This window comes from Lepidochelys olivacea, assembly GCF_965140295.1.
Source record: "Lepidochelys olivacea isolate rLepOli2 genome assembly, chromosome: 12".
NCBI lineage: Eukaryota > Metazoa > Chordata > Testudines > Cheloniidae > Lepidochelys > Lepidochelys olivacea.
This window is the reverse complement of record NC_140422.1, coordinates 24,607,806-24,627,749: the sequence shown is the minus strand read 5'-3', so window position 1 is coordinate 24,627,749 and position 19,944 is coordinate 24,607,806. Positions and strand designations below refer to the sequence as shown.

Genomic DNA, 19,944 nt, shown 5'->3' with positions numbered 1-19,944 from the left:
ACACAGAATCAGCTGGTACACTATTCAGTGCAGTTGTGTTGCGTAATTCCAGGCTGTCATCGCACAATGCTCAGATCAGCAAGTAGAACAATACTGGAGAAGTATGAGAAGGGAAGTAGTACTGCACAGTTAGCTTTTATGTAGCTATTTATCATGCACTGTATGCTATCTAGCATTCACAACTGAATTCCAGAGATCTATAATGGTTAAGAACCACTAGGAGGAGAAATAGTCAATTGAATTTTGTCTTGTAGAGTATGGAAATACTCTCATATGGGGAGTAGTAGATTCCCCAGGCCAAGAAGGATCACCTGGAGAGGGGGAAAAGATGGCTGTAAGGCAAGCCCTTCTTAAGGAGAAAATTCCAGGGCATTTTGGTATCTAGATCTAATGAGTTCTGGGAGTCCAGGATGTGCCTTGACATCTAGGCCTTTTTAATATCAACTGATGACTGCCCAGCAATATTAAAAAAATATATAACAGCTCACCAGCAGCATTTAACCAAATCAAAAGCAAGGGAAAAGCTTCTTTGTAGCGGACACCACATCTGGAAACACCTTCATCCTCCCCAACCAGTCAAATAAAAAGCTTTTGCAGCATGACAAGGTGATCATCAAGTTTTGCTTATTCCAGATAAGGGAAAGTGGAGAGAGTTATAGTAGCAACTAGAAGCTCCATTATGCTAGCCACCATAGAAACAGGACAACAATCTAGCTTGAGGAAGAGATGCACCAGGTCAGTGAAACACCATTAGGCTGCCTGCACAGGAACTCCTCACTTAACGTTGTAGTTATGTTCCTGAAAAATTTCACTTTAAGCAAAACGATGTTAAGCGAATCCAATTTCCTCATAAGACTTAATGTAAATAAGGGGGTTAAGTTCCCAGGAAATTTTTTCCCTCTGACAAAAGATTTTATAGACACACACACACACACTATCAGTTTTAAAACAAACAATTTAATACTGGTACAAAGTGATGATTGTGAAGCTTGGTTGAGGTGGAGGAGTCAGAGGGTGGTATATTTCCCAGGGAATGCCTTACTGCTAAAATAATGAACTAGCAATTGGCTGAGCCCTCAGGGGTTAACTCTCACACTCTACAGGGCAGCAGGAAAGGAGGGAGGGCAGACAGAGACATACACCCTGTGTGTGTTTGAGAGATAGAGATGCACACTTCCCCTTTAAGGATGAAGAGTGGGGTCAGAAGTACCCTGCCTTGTTGATTAGATCAGCAAGCTCAGACTCCACACCAGCCTAAGGCAGCAGCTCTCTCCATTCACTGCTCTATGGAAGATGGGGTAAGCAGGGTGCAGGTGCAGGAGTGGGGGGGTGGAGGGGGACACCCTGACATTAGCCCCCCTTTTCTTGCCCTCCTCCACACACAGCAAGCAGGAGGCTCAGGGAGCAGCTTCAAGGCAGAGGGCAGGAGCAGCACATGGCAGTGGGGGGAGGGACAGCTGAACTGCCAGCAGTTGATCAAGTTCCCTGTGCAGCAGCTGCTGGTTCCAACCACCCACCAACTAGCTGCATCAGGCTGCTCTTCCTGCAAGTAGTGGACAAAGCAGGCAGCTGACAAACCACATTAGGAGGGAGCATTGCACAACTTTAAAAAGAGCTTGTCCCTAATTGATCAGCAAGGTAACAATGAAACAATATTAACCAGGACAACGTCAAGTGAGGAGTTCCTGCATCATTGCTACATTTTCAGAAACCTGTGCATCAACTGTAGCTCACCACCTGCCTAATTCTTATCAATTGGCAGTAGTCATAGAATCAGAGAATATCAGGGTTGAAGGGATCTCAGACAGTCATGTAGTCCAACCCCCTGCTAAGGAGTCTTAAAGAAGGACATGAACTGACAAGTTAGAGGCTCTATACATTTGATTCTGGGGAGTGTGTCATTTATAAGGAGCAGCATGGTAGAAAAATATAGATCTGCCCTGAAAAGTCAATAATATTCTGTTGTGTGGTGCGCCTAGCAAACAGATTTACACACACACCCCTTCTACATCCACAAACTCACCCTGGTTCTGACATTGACTGTTTCTTTCATACAGCATCCATAATAAAAAATTCTACAGCTTGAATTATTTTCTACATCTGTGCAATACCATTGTGTTCAGTTTATTAATCTGATGCTAATGGAGTTATACAGGTAACCTGAGGGGCCCAGAAGGCCCTCATTTACTTTGGAAAGAAAGAGAGAGGGGAAGGCCCAGAGTAGCACACTTTATCTGAAACGATGGAGCCACTCATGCAGAGAATGAAAGTCTTGCAGCCATGTGGACAGCCTGAACAGGGAGTGGGTTAACAGAAGCTGGTCTGGGGAAGCACTGAATCTCTAGCTGGCAGTGACTGGGCCCCCAAGTGGAAGCAGCCACAGGAGGGTAAGCTTCCCTTCTTTTGCACATGTTCTTCCTGTTGCTTGCTTAAAAGAACAAACAGTAAAAACAAGACTTTTTTCTTATTTGTTCTTTTGTTTTTCCTCTCCTTAGTATTGCCTTTGTTTGTCTACATTGTCTCTTTGCTTGAAAAGGAAGAAAGCAGAAAACAGGATTAGAGGGAACAGAGGAGCCTGAGGTAGTTGCTGCTACCCTGCTTCCATCATGAAAGGGGAAGAACGCAGTTCTTCTGTACATCTGCTTGGGAAAACAGATTAATAATCGGTTTTTCCTACTCCAGTCTTCCTAGAACTAGAAAGAATTTTCAAAAAGACTGATTTTATTGAACTGTTTATTCTGGCTTAGAATAAAAACCTTACTTTCATGTAGCAAAGTACACTGAAGGTATGCCATGCTGCTAGTTACTGGGGGTACAAAACACCCCAATTAGTAACCCAAACAAGTGGGGGAAAAGACGCATCAACTCAGACCTTCACAGCATGTATCATTGGTATTATTTACAATTTCTCTTGTTTAAATAAGCCTGGGACACCTCATACAGTATACATGGTTATTGCAACAGTACAGCACTTGCCTTTATGTTCAAAAACCTCAGAAGTTGTTCAGGATCATGATTTGTGGTTCCCAAAAAGGCATTGTTGTTAACATGCAAAAAACATTACTAAACAATATTATCTAACTTCTACGGCTGCCAATACTGGACCTTAATAAGGAAACCAATTACAAAATACTTCCTTGTAGTGCTATACAAAAAGATATAAAATTAAGATAAGATTCTATCAACCACTTTTAAATATTCCAATTTTCCAACAGTGCAGTTTTCCACATCTTTACCACCACTGAACATTTTGAGGATAAAGTTAACAAAAATCAGCAAATCAGATAAAATTTTTTTAATCTTTGGATCCCTTTATTCCTGTGGCCTTTATATACATATACAAACGCAAATTACCAGATTCCTTTTTCAATTATAACTTAAACATATCAAAAAGTTGTAACTAGTAATTTAGAATTGAGGAAAAAAAAATCCATACCAAGTCATTTGTGAATTCACTGGTTTAACAATCAGAATTTTTAATGTCTCCAAGCTAGAGTCTATCAAAATGCAAACAACTTCAAACACTAAGAATTCTCTTTAAATTGATTATGTCTACTGGTATTACAACAAAGTTAACATTTCAAGAATTGACACATGGAGGCATATTTTTATCCCAAGCATTTTAGAAGGAGCATATTAACTCCCATGCCTGGTCCATTTTTTAAAAAGTGAGTATTACCACAAAGTAAAATTAATTGCAAGTTCTGACATGTGACAAAATATTTTATTTTTGTTCTTATTTGAAAAATCTTCTTAATTTGGTCAAATCCTGTGATATGCCAGACATTACAAAATGAAGTTCTTGCAAGAAAGAAGAGTATTCAGCTTTGTATAATGGAAGAACATTTTCAAATCTTCATTTATAATCCAAATATAAAAATCAAGCAAATTTAAAGCCTGAAAAGCTACGAAGAAAACAAACTAACTCAGTGTTCTTTAGCATATCAACTTTTGCAATAAACATAGTATGTTTGCGGACTTAAAAATGTTTATTCTTTAAAAAATTAGTTGCTTTTTATACAGCTATACAAAGTTTGTAATGTTTCTTTGGCAATGGGATATAATGGAATTTTACAACTATATAAAAAGTTTCCTTTGCCTAAGAAACAATATTTACTGTGTGTACATATTTGTCTGACAAAGCAAGTTTTCTACTGTCCAGCACCCTAGTTGATAAAGTACAACTATCTCAAAAGGGATATTACAGGATTTCCAAAAAACAACCTTCAGTGGATCAAAACACTCACAGTATCGACGGCCTTCTGCATACAATTGTCCTTGTAACTTGCGGCAATTATTAAATACAGTTTAGTAATAAGAAAAATCCTTTCAGTGATGAAAAAATACTTAAATTCCATCGAAGTACTGCTTTATAGCTAACTATACATAAGAAATTACTTACCGTTCTATCTCAAATATATTTAATGCTCCTTGTTTTCAAAGATGGCCATTTTTCAAAAAGTAACTGCATTAACCCCCTTTGAAATTAAATAGTTAAATCCCAGTGCTGGTGACAAGTATACAGCAAATTAACTTCATTCTTTGCAAACTAATTCTCTTGACCATGAAGATCTAGAAGTTCACCTGGTTCCAGCTTTCTTGTAGACTATGCAGAAACTTTGTTGTCTTTCTAGAAGAGATGTTAGAATGTTATATTTTGTTCAAACATATTTGTAGTCAAACTAGTTTGAGAATATGGAAAATGATTAATTGATTTTAGATGGCCACACACACAAAAAAGACATCACAGTATTTTTGCCAAAGGCTATTAACAGAACCACAGAAAAAGTGCTTTTTATAATTAATTTAACTGCTATTCATTGCACCCCTCATAGTCTGGCACACTTAAAGGACGCTCGTCATCCAGGCTTGGAAACACTTCTGGCATTATAGATTATGTAAAAATGCCAACTTTCCAGCCAGCCTAGTTGCTGTATTATGCACCCACTTCTGCTCAAGCCTCAGATGCTGCCTCACTCCATGTCAATGCTACTGGCTACTGACTGGATAAAGCATGCTCAGATCCCACAGGAGCTCAGAACTACAGGACTAACCCCTAGCAGTTTGTGAAGAATGACTGACAGAGTCAGGAAGTTGTGCCAATGCAAGAAAATTCAGGATTCCATAATGAATATTTCAGAAAAATATCATGAAAATTTCTAAGTAACAACTGCCTACCCCCCTCTCCCCTTCCCAGCGAACTATCACAAGAACATGTATTCAATCTGGGCCAGGATTTTAACATAGACTTACTTCTATCTATTTTTGTTTACTTGATGTATGCCTCTCAGTGTGGATAATAAACGGTCACATTCATATTTTTTCTGGTCTGACTAACTTTCTGGTTCTAGAGCAGTGATGCAACGTTTGGGAAAATGTAAAGTGGTTTTCACTGAAATAGTGACATTATAAAAGTTTCAATATTGGAATCAATGGAGCTATGACGACGTATCCCAGCAAAGGATCTGGCCAATTATGGATTTAAACCCTCCCCCCCCCTTTTTTTTTTTAAAAAAAGTGCCAAATCTATCTGAAGTGTCCCTTTAACCAAATGCATCACTTGTCAGTTGCTGCTTTAGGGATGTCAACCTGCTCTGCCCTTCCTAGAAGGCAACAGAAACCAGAGGAGATATGATCTCAATCACAACTCCAAAGAATACATCATATAACTTTTTGAGGTGGTTGTTTTGGAGTGTCTATATTTTGGGGAAGGACTAATTCTCACTTAACTCAGTGGCTCAGCCCATCCTGAACACAAACTATTTCAGTTGGACAACTATGGTCTCATCTCTTATTCTTAGGGGGACTTCAAGCTTTCTTAATGTTATATTTATATAATTAAGACACTGAACTTAAGACAGTAAGGAAGTATGGATAAATTTGAGCTATTTTTGCAGTTTCAACAGTGGATGACATGGGAAATTCCTTTCTTCCAATCCCTGTGCAGCCTTCCATGGCACAGTTTTTATAATGTCAAAAAGTGAAAATAATCATCTTCATCAGATCTTGCATAAGAGCAATTTGTAAGCACACTAGAAACTGTTTTGGCCATAGCCTTCATTCTCAGTTTGATTCTTTAGAGCTAAAATGAGACTTCTGCAGAGGGCGAACTCAAGGCATCTGCATCTCTAAGCTCAACTAACATCCTACTCTGAGGGTTTAAGTGCGATTTAACAAGTGCATAGGACTTGTTCTGACCCCTCTGTATGGGAGTGAATTTAATCCCTAAAGAACAATTGTTTTTGTGGAAGACTGCAGAAGGAACTTGAGTATGAAATGCCTGAGCAGGATGAGAGCTTAAAGCGGCTTACTGCTGTTTTAGAAAATTATGTTTCTTCATCAAAGAAAATATCAGAACTATGGAAATTTTAAAGCTTTTAATATTTTGTTTACTGTGAAAGATTTAAAAATGGGTGATGAATCCTGCAGTAAAGGAGTTTAAGCTACAAAAAAAAAAAAAAAAAAAAAGAGTTCAACCCTCCTCTTCAAATCCTTGTATTTTCAGAATACTGCTTAATAAATGCCTCCATTCCAACTGCCTTTCCTGACTGTACAATCCCAAAGGGCACTTGATCAGGTCCTAAGTTTTTATTGATAGTGTAACTAAGAAAATAAAAAACCCTTCAAATTTCACTAAACAAAAAGTATTCTATTAATACAAGTATATTATTATTACCCTATATTCAAAGTCAGCAAACTCCCTGCCTCCACGACCACCTCTGAATCCACCACGAAATCCTCGAGGAGCGCCGAAACCACCTCTTCCACCTCCACGTCCTCTGCCACCACGGAAACCAATTCCTCCTCTACCGCGGTAGCCGCCACGACCACGATTTGAACGCAGTGGTATTCCGAAAGTCTCCGCATTTAACCTCCTTTCTTCAGCCCAGGTTGGCCTCCTTTCTCTAGCATGTACAAAGTGATATGAGCTCTTTAAAATGTGTCTAAATTTTCACTTTGAAACAGCCTACAGTGAGAGAGCCTGTCCAGAAGCACCTAAGTCACCACAAAAGGCACTACAATGAAACACTTTGCTTATCTATCATATTTAAGTTTTACTTGATGTGATACCTATTTGTAGTATCTGAATGCCTGGCACAATAATCCTTTTAGTATAATGGAAAGGAATGTTTTACTGTAGCTAGATACTGTAATATTGCACTGAGAATTTCACTTTAAGAGAATGCTGCCTTGTGTACTCTACATTCTGCACAATTACAAAGGCTCTGTGTTGATTCAAACAGGAAGTTGAGAAAATTAGTACCACCAGGAAACTTGAAATTAGGCCTTAGTTTTCTATTTTCTCTATCTGATGGCACTGAAACAGCACTGAACCTCCAACCAGTGCAAAGAAGTTGTAGAAATCCAAATTGTTGCCTTCCTGCTATCAGTGCATTACTGGGGAAGCACTGAATCAACTCTCAAAAAGTGCATCAATCCATCAAAGGACCTGTGTTTTATTCCGCATATTTTTATACTGGGAAATTGCAAGTGGGACTTGAACTTCGGTTGCTTTCCAACCATAGTCATAAACTTCATTTTTAAACTATAAACAAATTAATGCTGATGCACTATATTATGGAATAGACATGCACTGAGGAGAATAATTGGCTTCCCATTGCAGGGCATACCTATTGTCATCACAAGAGATGTTATCAAAAAAGGATTTGGTTTTGTCATAGTAGCAGTTGGGTCCAAGTGGATCTTCTTCATCAGCATTCCCTTCACTGTTTTGGGTGTCAACACCTGAGTCACCTTTATCTTCCCCATTTACAGGCTTCTCTGGTTTCTCAAGTTTATCTTCTAGAAAAATAAAAATAATCAGAATTCTTCCATTCTAATAAGATTTAACAAAAAAGGCCCAAACTAACTTGTGACAAAATCTAACCCCATAATAAAAGAACGAATTTTTTAAAATACAAAAAATCCTAAAGCCTAAACATAAAAAGTGCAACTGTTTAAAAAAAATTTGACTTTCATATGGTTCCCACGTGAAAGAACATATATAGCAATTAGTTATGACACTCATAATTTAGAGGGAAAACTTCTGGAAGACCTAATACATGGGAATAACCATGAGGTAACACCATGGAGAGAAGGTCAGTATCCAATTGTAAATAGTCACAAGGTGTTGCCATCTATTAACTAGACCTTCTAAATTAGGATTTGTGTTGTTGCTGTCCAGTGGACTGAGGTCCCCTTGATTTTTTGCAGATTAAATAAGGTGGTATTAGTAGGTGAGATATGAAAATCATTTTATAGTTCTGGATAAAATATATTATACTTGTGTGGAAGTGTGAATTTATTAGATTAACAAGACTAAAGATCTGTATTATTTAATATACATGAACAGAACATATAATTAATGACAAATACATGAAAAAAACAACAACTTTGCCTCTTCATCCTCTTTAAGTATTTTGATATACTACAGAGGACTCCACTGCAATGTTATAATGCATTGCTAAGTTAGCTGGTTCTGTAACAGTCCCCAAAAGTTAAATTATCTTGCTTGGATCTCAATGCCTTGCCAAAAAAGGGGAAAATAAAATGATACATTATCAAAACCTGAACATTTCTGCACATCAATGTTAAATATTTACAGTACTTCCCCTTAGCACTGTGTGTTAGTAACCTTTACTGGCCTACTGCCGTACATTGCACATACTTCCTCAAATAAACATGCAAAGCAGCATCTTTGTTCAAGACATATCTATCTAAGACAGAACACCACCAGTAAAAGGGCAGTGAAGAAACCCTCTCTACATAAAAAGAAAAAGGAGTACTTGTGGCACCTTCGAGACTAACCAATTTATTTGAGCATAAGCTTTTGTGAGCTACAGCTGTAGCTCACGAAAGCTTATGCTCAAATAAATTGGTTAGTCTAAGGTGCCACAAGTACTCCTTTTCTTTTTGCGAATACAGACTAACACGGCTGCTACTCTGAAACCTCTCCACATAGAAATGGCTGCAAAAAATCTGATTTTTTAGCAGTCCCCACATTTTAAACTCTTGCACTACAGATCTCTAAAAACAGTTACTAACTTTTTCATAACTGTTTTTCTTTGAGATATGTTGCACATGTCCATTCCACTCTAGGGGTGGGTGGGTGGGTGGGTGTGCGCGTGCATGCACCCCAAGCACAGTCGCCAGAAGTTTATTCCTCGGTAGTATCCGTTGGTTTGACTCTGGTGCTCTCTAGGGCCCTGCCCTCATAGCCCCAGTATAAAGTGCCCAGCCAACCTGTACCCCTCAGTTCCTTCTTTCTGGCTAACTCCGAAGAGGGGTAGGAGGGCAGGTTGTAGAATGGCCATGTGCAACACATCTCAAAGAACAGTTACAGAAGATTTTTTTCTTCAAGTGATTGCATAGACATGTCCTTTCCACTGTAGATGGCTCCCAAGCAGTAACACAGGTGGTTAGGTCGGACTGTAAAACAGTTCAACTGGAACGGGCATCAACCCTGGCCTGTTGAGTAATGGCACAGTGAGCGGAAAAATGTATGCACTGACGACCAAGTCGCTCCTCTGGAGATGTCCTACATAGGGACCCAGGCCAGAAACGCCGCGGATGAAGCTTGTGCCCTCGTGGAATGGGCAGTCAGGATAGCTGGCAGTGGAACACCTGTCTGTTAGTAACATGTGAATGCATGATGTGATCCAGGGGGAGATCCTCTGAGCTGAGATGGGGGGTGTGGGTGGGTGTCTTTCACCCTATCAGCTATTGCTATGAAGAGTTGAGTTGAGTGAATGGATGATGTGAGACCATGCTGAGTTGAGGTGGGACAGGCAGTCCGAAAACAAAGGGGAGACAGGATCCAGCAATACAGGAACTGGTATAATGCCTTCAGGCGTCCCATGAAGAGGACTGTTTCGAACCCCTGGAATATCTGGGTGGAAGTGATAAAAACGTGCTGCCCAATGGGACAGGTGTCCTTCTTTTAGAGGCCACCAAGAAGGAGCATCTCAAATGGGGCCCTGGCATTGGGGGGCGGGGGGAGAGAATGCCCATGGGTCCAAAAAAGGTCACTACATAGGCAAAGGCCAATGACCACTGGGCCAAGCAGTCAGTGGCACCCCTGTGGCTGGGTCCATGGTAGGGCCAGGAGACTGGAAGGATTATGGGGGTGACTCCTTGGGCAAGAGGAGTACGATTCAACCTCTGACTCCAAGGATGAGCCCTCCTTTGTGGACTATGGAGGTGCAGTTCCCACCGGTGCTGGAGATCGGTTCTGGGGCAGGGAAGCTTGCACCGGAACTAGCAAGGACAGTTTCCCTCTGGATGGTATTGCGGGGCCTGAAATCGGATGGCAGCTAGGGGCTACCAGCTCCCTCCTGCCCACTGGCACTGACTCTCGTACTAGTACCAGTAGGTTTCTGGCTGTGGCAAATGTCTCAGGAATGGATGGCACTGCAATTGTACTGGCGCTGCTCTCCCTCCAGTGTCAACAGCTCATCTGGGACCAGATTCAACGGTGCCTGTGTACATGCTGGAGTCAATGGTGCTGCCTGCAAAACTGAGGCAGAGGAGTGGTCCAACCTAGGTTGCACTCTGCTCTCCATGTCTAGCCTTCTTCTGAGGTGGGGAATGTTCCCTCTCAACCAGGAATGGCGAGCAGTGCTGAGATTTCTGCTCAGCAGGAGGAGGGCTCTGCACCGACATTGAGGTACTCGGTGCAGCTTGGAGGAAGGACTGAGCACCACTTCCCTCAATAGGAATGTTAGCCTGCCTCCCAGTCCTTGTTTGTATGAAGCTTAAAAATCACAGCAGATGTGACAGCAATCTCTGCGAGCCTCACCCAAACACTTTCAGCAACTAGAATGCAGGTCACTCAAAGACAAAGCCCTGCTGCAGGAGGCATAGGGCTTGAAGCCCAGGCACGCCTTAGTACTGGGAGCAGATGAAACTCAGTTGATAGTTAGATAATCTAGTTAACACTTCTCCTTCAGCGATTTACACTCTAAAAGTTCAGAAAAAACCCAAAGGAAAAAGTCCACTGAGAATAGCTTGCTGTAGCAAGGAGAGCAGTTCCAGAGACTATCAGGGGCAGTAAGAAGGAACTAAGGGGGCACGGGTTGGCCAGGTCCTTTATACTGGCACTGTGAGCGCAAAGCACATGAGGGTGTCAGAATCAACCCGACTGATACCACTGAGGGGGAAAAAAAAAACAAAAAAAAAAACCTTCCAGGTGCTGTGCTCGGGGTGCAAACCAAGAGTGGCAAAAGCTTCCTAAAACTGTGGGGGGGCCACCGGCACCCAAACTGTGGCCTGTCCCCCAAAGCCCCACGCTGCTGCTTGCCCCTGTGCCGCCCCTTCTTGCCCTGTCCACCCACCCCCATCACTTGGACTTACAACCAGGTAAAAAGAGGGCTATGCCCTCTCACTTTTAAAAGTGGTGAGGCCATGGCCTCCCTGTTCCAGCGCCCCTAGCGTGCACACACCCCTACAGTGGAATGGACAAGTGCAATCACTCAAAGAACTACTACTCCTCTGGCTGCTTCTACAGGAGGAGAAAGGCAGAGAACAACAAATGGATATACTGGCAGAGAAAAAAAAGACCACGCACATCCTCCTCTCCAGTGAAAATATTTGCCCCAAATTCTCATTTTGGTATCCCACTTGACTTTCATGTACTGAATTAATGGACTATTGACTGACTTAAAAAATTGGTTAGGGAGTGAAACACATTTAAAAAATTCCAGAGTTGGGAGTATAATCTATTGATTTTTTGCCCCATATCTCCACCATCTTTCCAGAGCTCAAACATTTACTACCTTTTCCTATTAGGAAAGACTGCATAAACAGGGTTTCTAGAAAAGACACCTGCTACAGTTAAGGATATTCTGTACTTCAGAATTGAAAACAAAATTCTTTAAAAAACCCAGCCTAAAATACTGAGCCAAATACTGTTTAGAAGTCTTTTGAGCCATTAATACATAAAGAAGCAAATCTGCTAGTTTTTTTCCATGTTATCAATTTTCCATCAGTTTTTAGAAAGCAAAGGTTTACTATGATATGGTCTTTAAAGAAATTTTCCCAAAAGAGCCTTTGCTTTATTAAGCCACACAATCGGTTTCTTATTTTCCCATACTGAAATCTAGAACAGAAGCGAGTTTACCTTTTAATTTAAGTTTATTATGAAATTCTCTATCAATTTCCTCCTTGTTGAATTGTGCATTTGCACTTTCAAAGTCAAAGTCCTTTTCAAACTTCATTGGGCCATCCCGCCTAATACCAAATCGTCCTCTTCCACCACGGTGACCACCACGGCCTCTTCGTGTTGATGGTCCACCTGGAGCTGTGAGAATTTAGGATTTGAAGGGATTCACAACTTTAAGAATGCCCAGTATGACAGGTCTGTGTCTCATGCACCAACTTTCTGCATCTCTTGTATCAGAGAGCACCTCACAATCTTAAATTCACCTATAATAAATACTACAATAGAACAGAAGTTAGGCCTTCCATGAGGATGTTCGATCACTTTGATTAAGCAAAGATTTAAGTCAGGAAAAACTTAGTGAAAAAATACTGTTTTGAATCTAAAGATGTTTGCAGCATTTTATTCTTTGACGACTTCTATAATAAATGATCAGGGCTTCGCATTTCATACCTTCTGTATTTATCATCTAGTTACTAATATTTGCTTTACAACAACAGTATTCAAATCAGTACTTAATGCACTGCCGTCAGGGCGGATGTTTCCTTTATGCATCATTTTTGCTCCTGGTATCCCATTTCAACACTAACTGTCGCCATCCACAAATAAATGACATCAGTTCCCTAAAACTCTGTACCACAGTGAAAGTTTGCATGGTTTTAAGCATTATGCATTATAACTAGAGAAAAAAAGTTTCCCCATCATTTTCCTAAAATATAAAGTGAACAGTTACGAGTTTTGCAGGTTTTGTGTGCGTGCACTAAAGCCTTAAAATTAACATCTGATGAAACAAAGGTAAGGTTTTTCTCAAAACAGATTTAATTTACCAATTTGTCGCTTGTTTTCATTTCTGAGTTGCTCATTTTCTGATCTTGAAACCTTGTGTGCTTCAGCTACAGATGGAAAATAATGCAGACGAGCAAGTCATATCTTTTTATCATTCTTCTGTACACAGCTATGTTGTGTAGAATTTCAAAATCCGATAGGTGATGAAGCTTAACAGAAATATTATAACAATTCCCCCACACTAATGATGGAAATATGTTTTTTAATTTAAGAAAAATTAAACAAGCTAAGATCACTAGAATTCACTGGGTAAAAGAGATGAGATTTCAGACCTGGATTGGCACATCAACTACCATTATGCAGTATGAACAAAAAACCCTAAAAACCTCACTTAAAAGGAATGCATAAACCATACAAAGGAGAAAGCACAAGACAGGTAAAAGGAAAATATTTAAAGTTCTACCTCGTCTGTGCTCCTGATTCTCTAAAGATTTTTGACTACCAGATGCGAAAGGTCTGGCTGGTACAGGACTCCTTCTCCCAACAGGTGCTGGAGCAGGTAAATGGGCTGAAGCTGTTTGTACTGCTTGTTCCATGGTTGGGCTCTTTCTCAAATGGTCTGTCTGAGGACTTGAACGACCTAAAATGTAACCAGGGAGATTTCTTATCTACAAAATTTTATTTGTGGATCTCAAGTCAACCAATCTAGACTGAAGGGGTTATCTGCCTTACCAGTCAAGACAGCTGTGTCCAAAGAGGAAATAAATATTTCTGCACCCTCAGATCCACTAATCCAGACTGAAGAGATATATAGCAATTCCCCTTCCCCCAGTCTAAAAGAAAAAAAATGGGTAGGACAATTAATTCCTACCAACCCAGCCATGAGTGTTCTAGCTATGGAATGGAATTTTCTGATGTTTGGGAGGTAGGAAGCACTACAAATACTGTTCCTTTTTCCTTTCTGTGAAGAGTAGAAGGTAACTGTCCTCCCAATGGCAGAGCTGTACAAATAATTAATTTAGTGTATTGCTGTGTGAATGTTCCACAAATTAACAAACAGCAATGGCTAGTGCCAGCTATAATTCAGGCAGATATGCTGTGTAAGCTTCTTCACAGAGTTCTGTTCATATACTTCAATCCTGATTTGCAACACACCTGCTACTGCAGCCATAGGCATCTCCTGAATAGACACCCAGCCATGCACTAAACTGCACAATAGCATGAGTGTTGTTGACAAATTTCTGCTGGAAAAAGGAAAAAACGAACAAACCTCACTTGTGATTCAGATTCCAAGAGATTAAAGAGAGTGAACCAACGCACTGCCCCCTTTCCTCACTTTTTTAAAATTAAGCCACAACCTAGGCCTGGGATCTGAAACAAGGAATGAATGCCAAATAGGTGCCAAGTCTTGCCGATGCCTGACTGGAAGGTTTAGGCAGGTAAGGCCTTCAACCCAAGACTACATCTTACATGCTAGTTCTAAAGACCATACAATTTTAAATCTATCCATAGAAAAACCCCAATAGTTAAGTTTGAATGTTCAACACACTTTCCCAGTTATTGCAACATCATTTCCACTAATATAACAACTTTGGTAATCGATTCTATTATGGACCCTGAAAAGAAGGATCTGTTAGTCTCTTACCACAAAGTTTACCTAAACCTTGACAGAAAATAAACCTATTAACAAAGTTAAATATTTTTTCATCTTTTAATAACTGGAGGATCGAAGGGAAACAAAATGAAGACCAGTATTTTTTTTTTAAAAGAAAAAAAAAAAAGTCTGCTGTTCAGTTTTTCCTCACCACCCTAATGCCATTAATAAAGGCTATTTTTAGGAGTCTTTACTCCTGAACTTTTTGTTTTTTAAGTATGCCATAGAGATTTGGCCAGGCAACTTACATTACTGCTGGATTCAATGGCTTAACCCCCACATGCCACTTTAAAAAGCAGATGTTGTAAGGAGTGTTTTAAGCAAGACATGAAAAGTAATTCTATTCTACTACATGCTTATAAGGCCTCAGCTGGAATATTGTATCTGGTTCTGGGTACCACATTTCAGGAAAGATGTGGACAAATTGGAGAAAGTCAAGAGGAGAGCAACAAAAACAATTAAAGGTCTAAAAAACAGGACTTACGAGGCAAGATTGAAAAAAAAATAGGTTTGTTCAGTCTGGAAAAGGGAAGATGGGGAGCAGAGGAGGAAGAGAGAACAGTTTTCAAATACATAAAAGGCTGTTACAAGGAGAAGGGTGAAAAACTGTTCTCATTAACCTCTGAGATTAGGACAAGAAGCAATAAGCTTAAATTGCAGCAAGGGTGGTTTAGGTTTGGACATTAGGAAAAACTTCCAGTCAGGGTAGCTAAGTACTGGAACAAACTGCCTACGGAAGCTGTGGTATCTTCTTCAGTGGAGGTTTTTAAGAACAGGTTAGACAAACACTATCAGAAATGGTTTAGTTATTACTTAGTCCTGCCTTGGGTGCAGGGGACAGGACTAGATGACCAACCGAGGTCCTTCCCAGTCCTACACTTCTATGATTCTGTGTTTGGAATGTGGTAATGATACTGACAATAGAACTGAATAGCTCCAAGGATATTAAGAAAAGCATAACATAAGGAATAAAGGCTTCACAACAGGGTCAAACAGAATTTTAGAAGTCCCTCAGCCCATATACATTGGAGAAGTTAATGTTTATCATGCTATCTATGAAATTAATCAAGGAATTCCCCAAAAACAATTACAAAATTTCATGTTAACTACATCCAATGTTTATTTTAACAATCTGAACTAAGCAATTTAACTTTTTTTGTAGAAGAAACTCTCTGGGTGATGACCAGTGCTATAAGTACTGCATAACTACATGCAATACAGCAAGTTAAGGAACAAAGAGAACACCCTTTTCTTGCTTGCCTTGGCCAGAGACACTTTGTTATGGAATATATTTTAGCTGTTGTGATTCATAAACAATTACATATTCATTCATTCCATTTTAACTGGGGCAGATGACAATAACTGGGCTTATAACTGTTTAGTAAGAAAGATCAGTTAGTCACTCAAGAACTTACCTTGAGATAGCTGTGTTTTTAGTGATCTTGCATCTGTTGCGAAGACAGAACCAACTGCACTGCTTTGGGATAAGCTAGCACTAGCTGAAGTTTCTGTTCCAAAAGATGTCAAGGAACCCCCTGCTTTGAAGAAAATAAGAGAGCTGTAAAGATTTAAAATTGGTTTCAATTATTCTGTTTTGTGGGCATCATGTCATTTTTTTTTAATTAGGACAAGTCACTTAGTCGTTAATGCTTTGTTAATCATCCTAGAATACTACTGAAATAGACAGAAATTGCACTTTTAAAAAACCTCTTCAACAGATAACTGCATGACTTCATGTAATGCAAAGTGCCCTGTAAATCTGTACTGCTTTGGAGAGCTAACAAGGTTAAGATTTAGTAACAAATTGCAATGGACATCTCATCATGCTTAGGTAGCCTAAGGAATCCTACTGACATACAAATTATGATGCTGGGACAGTAAGCATCAGTGACAGAAGCTTGACAGATAATGAAATACTTTTTCTGATAATCTGTGTTGTAATTCAACATTTCCATCTCGCTGATGGACTACAGTCTAATGGACAGTAGTTCTTAAACATCCCTGAGTTCTTAAACGTCACAACCTTTCTGCAACGGTCTCCCTTTTATAAATGGGCACACTATAAGCTAGTGCAAGAAAGGCTGAAGCACACTTTTACCTTGAGAAGTGACTACAGGTAAAATATTCAAATGCATAAGAGACTGCAGAGCCTAAGTCCCATTTTCAAAAATGAAACGGTATGTTCTCATACATAGGGAGATAATGTAATAAGCAGTTATGCTTCTTTAATGATAAACTTATCCTTTTTACTCCTATTCATCCTGTGGAGTAACAGCAACTAAGGGGGAAAGCTGGATTCTGCTTTTTCTTCTACATTAAAAAATGTTATTTACTAAATTCTAAACAGATGCATCTGTTAAAACCTATGGAAAGCAATGGGGTTGCAAAGGTGTAACTGAGGAGTTAAATTTGCCTGCTAAACATTTTTCTTACTGGTAATAATGGTTAAGAGGACACTTTAATCTCAGACCACAGGCTAAGTTTGTAGACCAGCAAGTAGCACCCAGAGGTCATTTTTACTCAGACTAAGCACACCTGATATGGAAGTTATTGGCACACAAACAGATGCCACAATACCATTTTACAGCCACTATAAAGTCCAGTTCTATTTTTAAATGTGTTCATGGTGCTTTTTTTAAAAAGCAAGCATCAAAAATAATCTTTACACATTTAATTTGTTGTCTTCCCACTCAGTGGTAAACTGTATTGGCACAAAACCCCTTTAGGAGAGAATTTTGATTGCCATACATTTTATAATGTGAGATACAAGGCCATGGCCAGTTTCCTAGTGTATGTTTCATAAGGGTGCTTTTTCAAATACACATGAAAAACATGTTATGGGTATTAAATAGCACAAGTCTGATTAGAAAAGCCCCAAAATTATTTCTTGTACACAAGAATTAGATAAACTTTTTTTTTTTTTAAAATAAATAAAGCATGTACTATTAACAGAAAGATGTACCCTTATACTCTTCTCCCACTTAGTTCTGGGCATGGCAGTTTTCACACTGAGGATTCTATGGGCTACCAGAAGCGTATTTTCCTATCCCACTAAGTTAGATATACCCTATGTTACAAAACAGTTTGCTCACACCCAAATGTAGCAAGACATCTAACATCACCCACAAAATACATTCCTGGTCATTAACAAGGTTTGTCTCTTCATATTAGTTTCTTTCAGTAATCAAAATCAAATTCTGTAGATGAAAAAGTATGCAAACTATGTTAAGTTCTGCTTTTGTTGTACACAGACCTCGTGTTTCTAGCCACCATTGCACGTCACAGTGTCAGCCCTGTAAATTGCAGCGGCACTTGCATCCACAGCAGTACAACTACACTGGTTGCTAAAATCCCAGCATACACAAGGCCTTTCTCATTTCTTTTCTCAAAAATGAGGGCAGATTTTAGGATCCATTGAAACCCAGGCACTCAACTTGTAAAGATGAACTGCAAAGGATTTTACAAAAATTGTTCTTGTGCCCCTTTTGCTTCTTTATAACATATGAAGCAGCCATAGAAGGAGTGCTTCTTTAAAGTTTATGTTTATATAGAGAGACCATTTGCAGTCATCAGCTGTGATCTTCCCTAGTTTTACTAGAGGACATTGGTAGGGGAGGGAGTTTCTCTCTGAGGAGGTGGACTACTGGCTCTAACACCTTAAACGAAAGGGTTAGCTAAAAGGTCTGAGGGATACTTCAATCACAAACATTATACACTAGTCATCATTTCTATACATCTTCTGCATCTTAATTCTACAGGAAAATACAAAATATTAAAAAATAAAAACATACCAACTCCAACAGCACCAAACTGCTGCCCCACTAATGGACTTGGACTAAACTGACTGTATGCTGGCATCCTGCCGAAAGGACCATAGGATCCCACAGATTGGAATGAAGAAGTGGAAGAAGATCCTAGTGAAGACTGAAGAAAAATATTTATATAATACAGGGAATACAATACACTTTTGCAAGGCAAGGAGAAAATGTAGGACTAAACTGCTCACCACTGAACAGATACAAAGTCACTAAATTGTATATTAAAGTTTATAAAAATGTGAAACCTTATCATTTATAAAAGGAATACACATTGTTTAATATAGACCTTTCAAACTGACAGATATTGGAAACAGTAAAGAAAGCCTCAAAATACTGAAGTACCTGGATTATTCCATGTTAGAATTATTCCACAAGTAAGAATAAGTACATAGGCAAGACTTCCACAAATATGCATACAATTTGGGGCATTCTCACACATTTTACTGTGTTGCCAACTCGAGATTTCACCACAGAATTCATAATATTTGGTGTTTTCTTAAAGCCTTAGTTTCTGGACTCATGTGATGACAAAAGAATCTCAGTTTTCCTTAAAAAAAGTTTTCAAGGTTGATTAAGTGTCTGTCTACACTGCAATAAATAACCCATGGCACAGAGTCTCAGAGCCCCCTGGTCAGTTGACTCAGACTCCACACTGCAGGACTAAAAAAATTGCAGTGTAGACATTTGGGCCGGGGCTCCAGCTGAGGCCCAAATGTCTACAGTGCTATTTTATAGCCCTACAGCCTGAGCCCAAATCAATTGACCCAGTCCAGCTGCATCTATGCCATGGGTCTTTTATCACAATGCAGACACACCCAAAAACTCAGAAACTAGAAAGCAAACAAAACACCCCAAATGCATTATTATTATTATTTTTTTTTTAAGTCTTGTGATCTTTTAGTGTCCAACTCATGTTTTTTAATGTCTGGCACTGGCAATATTGTAATTTCATAGCTTCCGAATAAGTTTGTCAGCAACACTTGGGCTAAGTTTAGTGGCAAGAGCTTTATTTGAGAATTGTGCCTTCTGGGCTAGTATGCGAACATTAAAATTGCGTCATTCAATATAAAGAGAATTAACCAAGTTCCTTTTAATTCCCCACCCTCTCGGTCTACCATCAGAATGGCAATTCTAGAACATCCTAGCAACTATTAAGACATATAGCATGCACATATAGCTTTGCCTGTGAGGAGAGATTTGAGACACCAAGGGTGGCTGGCTCTCCCAAGCCACATGGAGACTACAAGATTGTGTGTGCGTCAGGAGAGGTGTGAAGTCAACTGGAGATGCACTGTTTTCCCTTCAAAGAATGACTACTTCCTTTTAAAATAGCTTCCCTTTAGCATGGAGACTTTTTTGATCTAGAACAAAATCAATATTATTTAATATACTTGCAGGACACAGAAATTTGAACATGCAAGCCAAGATTCTTAGAAGTGACTAGTGATTTTGGGTGCTGCTGTTTGTGTGTCCACCTTGACAGACCTTAAGGGGCCTGATTTTCAGAAAGTACTGAGCACCACCCTCAA

At 39.5% G+C, this 19,944-nt stretch overlaps 1 protein-coding gene across 4 annotated transcripts in view; it reads right to left on the bottom strand.

The window, feature by feature from the left end:
* Positions 1-2,719: 2,719 nt before the first annotated feature.
* Positions 2,720-19,944, bottom strand: part of LSM14A (LSM14A mRNA processing body assembly factor) — a 32,925-nt gene continuing 15,700 nt past the window's right edge. Inside the window, exons 3-10 of one of the 4 annotated variants that reach the window (XM_084644907.1) lie at positions 18,389-18,521; positions 16,013-16,135; positions 13,407-13,583; positions 12,985-13,050; positions 12,119-12,298; positions 7,632-7,800; positions 6,677-6,905; positions 2,720-4,630 (exon numbers count right to left, since the gene is read on the bottom strand). In XM_084644907.1, the coding sequence (XP_084501033.1) occupies positions 4,607-4,630; positions 6,677-6,905; positions 7,632-7,800; positions 12,119-12,298; positions 12,985-13,050; positions 13,407-13,583; positions 16,013-16,135; positions 18,389-18,521 (1,101 nt within the window). In that variant the 3' untranslated portion in view covers positions 2,720-4,606. Of the gene's footprint in view, positions 4,631-6,676; positions 6,906-7,631; positions 7,804-12,118; positions 12,299-12,984; positions 13,051-13,406; positions 13,584-16,012; positions 16,136-18,388; positions 18,522-19,944 lie in introns of all 4 variants that reach the window. The other 3 variants (XM_084644908.1, XM_084644906.1, XM_084644909.1) reach the window with 3 other exon arrangements.